Source organism: Fundulus heteroclitus, chromosome 8 (genome assembly GCF_011125445.2).
Source record: "Fundulus heteroclitus isolate FHET01 chromosome 8, MU-UCD_Fhet_4.1, whole genome shotgun sequence".
NCBI lineage: Eukaryota > Metazoa > Chordata > Actinopteri > Cyprinodontiformes > Fundulidae > Fundulus > Fundulus heteroclitus.
In genome coordinates, this window is record NC_046368.1 from 27,239,811 (window position 1) to 27,249,140 (window position 9,330).

Sequence of the window (9,330 nt, forward strand, 5' to 3'; positions counted from 1 at the left end):
AGTTCTGTACAAACATGGCCTGAAAAGCCGCTCAGCAAGGAAGAAGCAATCACCCAAAAAAGCAACATTAAAGACCAGGTTAGAGTTTCTAAATACACTCAGTGAAAAATACGTTCTTTTCTTTAGCTCTGTCCTGTGGCCTTGTGAAGCTTTAATTGAACTTACCTAACTGTGAGGTACGGAGATGGCAGCATCATGTAGTGTATTTGTTTGACTACAACAGGTACTCATGCGCTTCAGAAAAATAAATCATGGCCTGATCTCAGAAAAAGCTTGAGACATGTTATGGAGTAGAAAAAGTAAATCGACCAAATAAATACCAAGAAAATGTATGTTGTAGATTTTATTTATTTATTTTTCCTTATGAAAATAGTTAAATAAATCTCTGGTTCTCATTATTCTGATGTTTAGCAAAGATAGTCCTAACTAATCCTAATTCTAACTGACCTTGAATAGGAAAAGCTAACTCTGATCTAATGTCACACAGTTGGGGCGGGGGGAGTTATTGTTCGAGTTGTTCTCATACTGTCCATTTTGCCTCATTTGGCTTCAACTGTTTGTTTTTGACACTTTCTATGAGAACAGTGTTCCCAAAGGTGGAGGTGAAGAAATAAGTTAAGCGCAACCTCGACAGTCTGTATAAACTATGGGTTCAGAATTGAAATGTAAGTGAGAATCCAATGCTGTTGCATCAAAAGCATTTAATACTGTATGACTCTGAGTTGTAGATGCTGTATTTTGTGACAATCCGGTGTGTCCTCCAGCTTCCTCTGAATCCAAAATTTGGGACTCCCTCCAATTCTGGGCATCCTGTACAGCTGTAGAGTGATGAAAACTTGGCGCTAAAAATACTTAGCGCTAAAAAAAACAGCCCAAACAGGAGGGAGAGAGAAAACAACATGGAGAGTTCAATGGAAGTTAGGAATGCAGCAATATGAAAACTTAAGCCAATATCTTAAGCCGCTGTAATGGCCGATAACCGATATTTACCAATATTATATTTGTCTACCCTTGACCAGTGTTGTAGTCAAGTCACTATGCCTCGAGTCCGAGTCCAGGTTCGAGTCTCCAGTGTTCAAGTCCGAGTCAAGTCCAAGTCATAAAAAAAAAATCTGAGTCGAGTCCGAGTCGAGTCCACTACTCATCCGAGTCAAGTCCGAGTCGAGTCACTATTGATCAAGTCGAGTCCAAGTTCTGCATTAAAGTAAGCATAGCCTACATGTTTTTAAACTAAAAAAAAAATCCACACTCCACCACATTGCACTAATAAGTTAGATATTCAATAAATCAATAAATCATACACCAAATAATATTCTAATGACTTATAGCCTAATGATATAAAAAGTATTTTTCTCAATTTCCGAGTCAGAATGATCTGAATGTAGGAGTCCGAGTCCAAGTTCGAGTCATCAGTGCTCAAGTCCAAGTCAAGTCACGAGTCTCTAAATTTAGCTAATGACTCGGACTCGAGTTCGAGTCTCGGACTCGAGTACTACAACACTGCCCTTGACCACTCCTCTGCTTCAGTTAAACAACCCAAAATCCTGTGCTGCATCACTATTACTGTTACATGACCAAAAAAATACCATCGCCCTCCCCCTCCTGCAACACACACAAACTGCAGCAAGATGGAAATAAGCATCCATTTTTATTATCGGCCCAGTTTTGTGAATGGGAGCGATACCGATATGTTAAAAAAAATCACTGACTTCGGCCAGGACCAATATAATACAGACATGTCGTGCATCCCTAATGGAAGTGATGCAGTCCATGGACATTGAACAAAAAATTACCTTTGAACTATTTGTCATTCATACTAATATTTCAAATAGTGTAGGAAAAAAATTAAACATCCCTTCATGTGAATAGATTGTTTTCAAACCAGCTTGTGGATGCATTATTCCCACAAAGTGGACCGGGGGGTAGGAACTAGTGAATGGTTCAAACCTGAGGTGAACACCTTAATCACTCTAACCTAAAACATTAGTTACACGAGCCTGTGCGCGTCCACATGGTCCTAATAAAGATGGCAAAACCAAGCGGAAGCATTAAGATGTTAATTTACCTCTGAGATACAGAAGTGTATTGAAAGCATCTACACTTTAGTAATTCAGTGTAACCCATAATCGGTGTATTTTTCTCACTGTTACTAGTATGTCCAATATGTTATCATCCTCCTAGGGTGTGAAGTTTGGTTCCCCCGACCCGGCCACAACACCTCAGAGTCTGGGCTTTCTAAGGTGGATCCACTGAAGCCGGTCATGCTGTTTGATGTGGAGGAAGATCCCGAGGAGAGACGTGAGGTGTCGGCTGAGTTCCCCCAAGTGGTTGAGTATCTCCTCACTAGACTCCAACAGCACCAGAAAACCGCTCTGCCCATAACCTACCCTGACGACGACCCCAGATGTGACCCGGGCCCCACTGGAGCCTGGGGGCCGTGGGCTTAGATGGAGACAACGGGGACATTATGAAGGCTCCTATTTGCACTTTTACTGTGAATTCTAAAAGCAGGGAACAATCATGTTTTTATGAACAAATTTTTTTCTACCTGTTGTCTAGCTAAAAGTCACCTTTTGTAAGTTTCTTAGTGCCGGACCCCTGATGCTTTCTTGTCCTGGGGCCTTTTTGTCACAATCATATGTGTTTTTTCTAGAATGCGCACTTCGTTTATCTCCTTTTGAGACAATCCAGACCTTCATGTGTTGTAGAAGTAAAAGCACGTAGAAGCAGCGGGGAACAAACTTGTAGCTGACTGAACCGGGGTTGTTTTTTTAATGTATTTAAAGCAGCACTTCACAACTATTTTTAATCCAGACTACATGAAGTAACTTTTCCTGATGAGGAAAAAACAAATGTCTTCTGATGATGCCAAAAAGAATCACCACCACTACCCCTAAAACAGTTTTAACATCCTATGAACATATTCCTTAGACCCCCGTGTTTTTGTTCTTGGTCCGTTGTTCATTTACTTTTAGTTAAAATCTCTTAAATGGTAACTCAGGACGCAATTAATACATACATTTTTACAAAAATATACAGAATGAGTGATACAACCCTTAATGGTGTGCATTATGATCGCAAGTTTAGAAATATCTGAGATGTTTTGAATTCATTCTCTGAAGGACACATACAAGGCTTGAAGGGGTGATGTAACAACCGCACTGCATTGTGGGATACCGGGGCATCGGGAGACTGGCTTATGCTTGTTTACATAGCTTTCATCCACAGCGTTGTCTTTGTTATTTTAGTTTTAAAAAGTTATAAACATGGTGCAAATGTGAGGTACCATTAGTTTCACACTCATTCACAAAAAGGACTTTTGGGAAAAAGAACAATGGATTGAGATTTTTAAGTTTACCAGCATCGAATCAAAGCCAAGGAGCTCGGATCTCTGAACTTACAAACAGATGACGAATGGACTCTGGATAGCAGCAGTGAGACAACCAAACCCCACTTTCAAAAGCTCTACCTGGAAATGTTCCGGATTTCAGAAAGGCTGAACCGGGCGCACCTCCCCCGCTCCGTCAGCATTGGGGATCGACCAACCCCCGATCAGGGGGATGAGCCACTAAATATTTCCAACAAAAATGCAGAGTGGATACCAGGCTTAAAATAATTTTAAATAAAGTTGTCTAGCAGACAACAGAGCGGAGGACACTGTAGTCGCGTTTCCATCAACATTTATTAATCCGCATTTTGAGGTATTGTTAAGAATTATGCGATCACAGGGGCTGGAGCTGCAGAAAGCAGTTAACAAGGAAAACAGCAGATAACCCAGGGTTGCCAAGGATTTCACAGATGTGGCGTGCATAAACATACGGACAGGTAAGGACAACATGGGAAGAATCGACCAATCATGGAGTAGGTCTTTTCTGATCCATATAAGTTGATGTAAGCGAGAGGCTTGGCACTCTCGCGTCCGGATTTCTACCCGTCTCACATTGTTTTATGTATGAGAGTGTGTTACTGAAGCTGTACACAGCCCTCTGCCTTGTTAGATTAAATATGTTAAAGTATAGTATTCTGTTTCGAGCATCATTCCTTCAAAACTATTATGCGACAAGTGGAGTTCGCTTAAGGGGAAAAGAGCCGGGGCTAAGCTGTTGAACTGAAACATGGTGCAGGAACTTTAACAGTATCGCATTAGAAAAGGAAAAATTTCCAATTAACTGACTAAATTTTGCAAAAAAAAAGTTTTTATGCTTACGAGGTAGTTTTTGATAGTAAATGCACAAAAGAGGAGATGGAAACACATTTGTCGAATCAATTGTGAAATAGCAAATGTTTACCTCACATGACTGATCGGCTGTTTCTGCTGCCGGCGTATTCACGGATATTCCCATAACGCTCGAAAACAGGGCTGAAAGCAACAACTGGTACGTGTGGACCCACGAAGAGGCGCAAGCATTTCTTAGTCTCATCTGTGAAAAATTATATATAAATCAGCACATTGAATAAAGCCTTGCTCCATTACTGATCTGTGGTCCATGGTAATTAGCAACCTCTACTTCCTGTTTATTACAGCCAACGTCAACTTATGATGACATTATGCGGTGTTCTTTTGGTTAATTCGATAGGAACTAGTTATGAGGGGGGCGGGGTGTCAAGTGCCTCCTTAGATTTAAAGAGACAGCACCAAAACGCGTTGCTCTGACACACTTTAGAACAGGGGTAAAAAGGGGGATCATGGGAGTGGATTAACAAGGAATTCAGACCAAAGCATTGCAGTTCCACTTTATATAGACCACAACTGAATGATTTCAATGTGGGAAAAAAAAGAACTGTAAAACATATGTCCCCTTTAATTGGCAGAAAATTAAAGTCCTCCAAAACAAAATTTGGAGGACTTCGAATAACATTTATTACCCCTAGATGTTTTTTGAGCATACAATAATGTGAATCTGATATTATATAAACACAGACTGCCAACGTTTCATACCACCGTTTTGGTATCGGACTGGTTCGCTTTCTCTAGTCAACATTGTAATTTTCCATAATGGCATTTTCCATATTTGTCTTCTATCATATGGACATTATTAGATAAGCAATAAAAGTTATTAAACTACTCAAAATTGCAGTTTATTAATTTATTTGAGTAATTATTTTCAAACACAGAAGTGTCAGGAAATTATATTTCCACGCTTATTTTGTTGAGCAAAATGGCAAAGCTGTTTGAATCTAGCTTCCTTAAAGTCATCTGACAAATTAAATGAGTGTTGTTGGTTCCTTATGGTCTGCCCTCTGTATTGAAGTATTGAAAAAGGGATGCATTGTGGACATGTAATGGGACAGAATGTATTTAATACTGAAATGTTGATTTTAAAATAGCTACTAATAGCCAACTTCTTTTAATATGCAGCCAAAAGAAATTATTTGACCTGCTTTCTATTGTATTATATGCAAAGCTTAAACTGTACCTCAAATATTGTGATTTTTTTTTTTAAATAAAATAAGTTTTTTTTTTTTAAAAAAAGTGTGTTTGTATACATTTGAATTCCCTTGTCAAACTAGATTATTTTTGTATTTCTTTAACTGTCTTTAAATGTATTCTTAGAAGCCCACTTAAACTTGTGAGATTGATACACTTTAGGCCAGAATGAGCTTTAAACATAATGTGGCTTGTCAGATTTTAGGTCACAATTGGCTGAATTATTTATTTAGTAACAGCCAGGCCATATGGTCTGACTGTGGCACATGTTTCATGCCATTTGTTTGCTTAATCTTTAAACAGTTCTAGTTTCATTTTGTACCTCTTTTGAGTTCTTTTTAAGAATAAAGGCTTTGAAAAATATTTAGTTCTGGGTAGCTTTACTTAGAGGGGCTTATATGTGCCAAAGTGGCTGTAAATGAAACTCTGAGCAGGTCCTCGGCAGCGTCTATGAGAACACCACATGATTGTTTTATGATTCTGAGAAAGTCCTCAGTAGCTGAGGTTATACATTTGTCAACCGCCTCCTCTGTTAGTTTACTCTACAATCAAAACTCTGTATTTCAGGATGGGGAAATATTTCATTTAATTGGATGTTACCATTCATGTAAACCCGAGCCTGCCCGTTTCTCAGCTCATCTGCGGACCGCGTTTGCACTTCTAATGCTCCGTCTGTGGTGAGCCGCCCCTCCTTGCTGAGTTACGCCGTTCCTGCCTGTGTTATTACAAGCTGCTAACCCTGCTAGTGTCATGACTCTTACTTTTCTGGGCGGTTTTGGTTTGTTTTTCCACACTGAAGCCTGTCCGGTGGCTCAGGCGGAGGTGCCCCTGCTGAGTCACCGCTGTGTTTCACTATCTCCAGAGGTCGTTGGACAAAACACGGGGTTCACCCCTGGGCGGATCGCCTGTCCGTCACACGGCAAGTCGGAGACGCAATCACGCATGCCCGCTCTCACACTCAGACCTAAGGACAATTTTAGAGAGACCACATAATCTAAGTCATGTTTTTGGCCATGTTGGATGGCCTTCCATGTCGGATCATCTCAGGTTTACATCAGGACTTTGAGTAGGCGACTCTCCAAAAAATACACTTTTTTTCCCCAGCCATTCAGGGAATTGCTGCTTATGTGCTTTAAATCACAATCATACTGGAGATTGCTTGAGCTAAACGTAGCACGCGGAATGTCTCCGTCAGACATTTTTTCCGAGAACGCCGAATTCATAGTTCCGTCAATTACGGCGAGTCTTCCAGGATGAATCGTTGATGCGCTCTGGGACCAATTTATGGTCGCACAGCCACTCTTGGAAAGGTTTACCACCATTCCATCTTTTCTCCACTTCTAGATCGTGGCTCACAGTGTACTCCACTTGAGTCCTAAAGCCTTAAAAATGGATGTGTAACCCTTTCCAGATAGATGGCAATGATTTTACCCCTTATATGTTCTTGAATCCCCTTAGATGAGGGCAGGTTGCATGTATTTCCCTACTTCATGTTGTCAGACAGGTTCTGTTTCTTCATTCTACAGGTCAACCAAAAAAAAAAAAACATTTGCTATTTAGGTTAGTTAATGATTTGTAGTTGCTTCTTCACATAGGGTCAGGTCGGTTCGGATAGCTTTTTCTCACTTCATAGATCAAATTTGCAAGCTGGTTTTTGTGTCTACCCAATTCCTCTTTGTCTGATATTGAAAACCAAAAAAATGTGACAAAAGACCAGAAGTTTGTATGGTACAAAAAAAAAAAAAAAACTGTCCCTGCTGAGGCAGTTTTATTTTAAGAACGTAGATGGAAGATGCACAAATGGCGGCCATCCTTGAAACCCCTTCTGGTATGTCCACAAGGAGGGAGTGAAGGCCTCGGCCTGCGGCGAAGAGGGACTGGAATTCCAAACAAGACGGTGTCTGTCCGCGCTGCTGCTGCCTGCGAAAACAGATTCAAAGCAGGCTGACCAGGGCCGTCAGGAATGTGCTGAACCTCGAGCCTTTAAAAAAAGAAGGAGATCCGACTGCTCATCACACCTCATAAAAATGTAAATCTTTGGCAGCTCTTCCACAGTGATTGGAGACCACCACTGAGCAGGAGCTGAGAGAGTCCAGGGAAGCGCCACGGAGCGGTGGATGAGAAAAAGTCAAGGAGGCGGTTTTAGACCGGGGCTTTGGATTGTCCTAATGAATAAATGAGACAGTCATGTAGCTGCAGGCAGACTTCAGGTATGCCTACTTAATTCAGTTCAATTCAGTTTTATTTATATAGCACCAATTCACAACACAAGGCACTTTATGAAGTCAAATTCAATCAAATCAAATGGATTTAAGTGCATAATTTGTTACACTTAAATCACACTGTCCTAAGTAGTTTTGTGTACTTTGCAGTAAGGTCGTATTCTTCTCTTTTGGCCATTGCCATAATGAGATTTTAAAAAAAATGCCTCAGTTAGATTTAAGTAATGTTGTTAAGACAAATCTGATGCCATTTTTTCCTGACATTCTGGGTGAATCACTGCAGACCAGAGAGTCAAAGTCCACTCAGATCTCTGACAGGGTAATATACCTTGTATTGCTAACCGCATTTATTGCACTGATTTGTCATTGGTTAGAGCCAAAGCCCTTTTACTGGAGGCCGTTGTTGTTTCAGACTGCCTCTCAAACCGAAGGTCAGTCAGCGTAACAATGATGCCAGGAACTGGAGAGATAACATCAAGGTTGTTGTTACTGACAATAACGGCATTTGTTTAGGCATAAAACTCCCTGATCTGCTCGTGAGACGTCCGTCGTGTTCGCACTCCATTTAAATCTGACTGAGCGAGAAGCAGGAATCAGAAGGTACTGAAGGCCTGGCACCAGTTGCTCCCCTCCTAGTCACAACACTCCCAAAATAGCCCATTCACGCCACTTGGCTGTCGTGTCAACGGTAAATGAAAACACAAAAGATTTTGTTTCGTGCCATTCTTATTATTCGAGTGGAGCCAACCTCCAATTTTCTGAACAGGCGCCACGTAATTCTATTGAATTAGGCAAAAATAGAGGATGGTGGATGGTGGAGCCATAAACACTTGAGGAAACAAAGCCGAGTTTGGCAGACATGGCGGACCTTAATGGAAGGAACCTTCAGTGAACAGCAATTTTTATGTGAACAACCTGCACTGAATGCTGTTGGCTTCATGCAAAGGTTAAAGTTAATTGGCCTTTTGTTCTATGTCATTATTAAATATTTCTGTAAGTTAAAGAAAATGTTGCAGGTATTAATTATTGTGCTTGATTGAAAGATATTCAGTTAACATGGAAGCGATTACATATAAATGAAGAACAGGAAGTGATTTGCCAGGAATAGAGAGAATCAATAAGGAAATAATAGTAATAATAATAATTATAATAATAATAATAATAATGCTGTGCTTTGTACTGCACAAAGCAGAAACACTACATGGTTGTGCCGGAAAAAAAAAGAAGATAAATGTTAAGAATCTACACAGATCACTACTGGTGTCATGGCAGCAAATTGATATTATTTGTGTACGTTTTTGAAATTAGAAAAGTTGGTCCTCCCATAAATTGAGGCGGTGCAACCAGTGCTAAAATCTTTCTACAGTATTTCTTTGATTCTTTTTAAAGTAACAATAAGCTGTTGGAATTGTTTTTGAGGAGCTCCACGTGGCAGTTTCTCTTTTGGATCAACTTGTGTCCTTTCTACTGCGTTTTAAAATCTAACTTTCTGGTGCTCCGCTAAAACCCCTCAATGTTTGCACGTTGCATGTTTTAATCCTTAAACCTAGCCAAGTATCTTAGAATAATTAACATAATCGCCCACCTGGCCAAAACTGAAATGTTAGGCGTAACAATAAATAAATGAATAAAATAAAAACTACCGGTGTTTTTTTTTTTTTTTTTTGGGAAACAAAATAT

General features: G+C 40.1%; 1 protein-coding gene across 1 annotated transcript in view; it reads left to right on the forward strand.

Annotated features, from left to right (window-relative positions):
• The window catches only part of arsb (arylsulfatase B), a 30,004-nt gene extending 25,289 nt beyond the window's left edge, over nucleotides 1–4,715 (forward strand). The window contains exon 8 of the mRNA XM_012853915.3: nucleotides 2,182–4,715. Within this exon, the coding sequence (XP_012709369.2) occupies nucleotides 2,182–2,447 (266 nt within the window). The 3' untranslated portion in view covers nucleotides 2,448–4,715. The remainder of the gene's footprint in view (nucleotides 1–2,181) is intronic.
• Nucleotides 4,716–9,330: the final 4,615 nt, after the last annotated feature.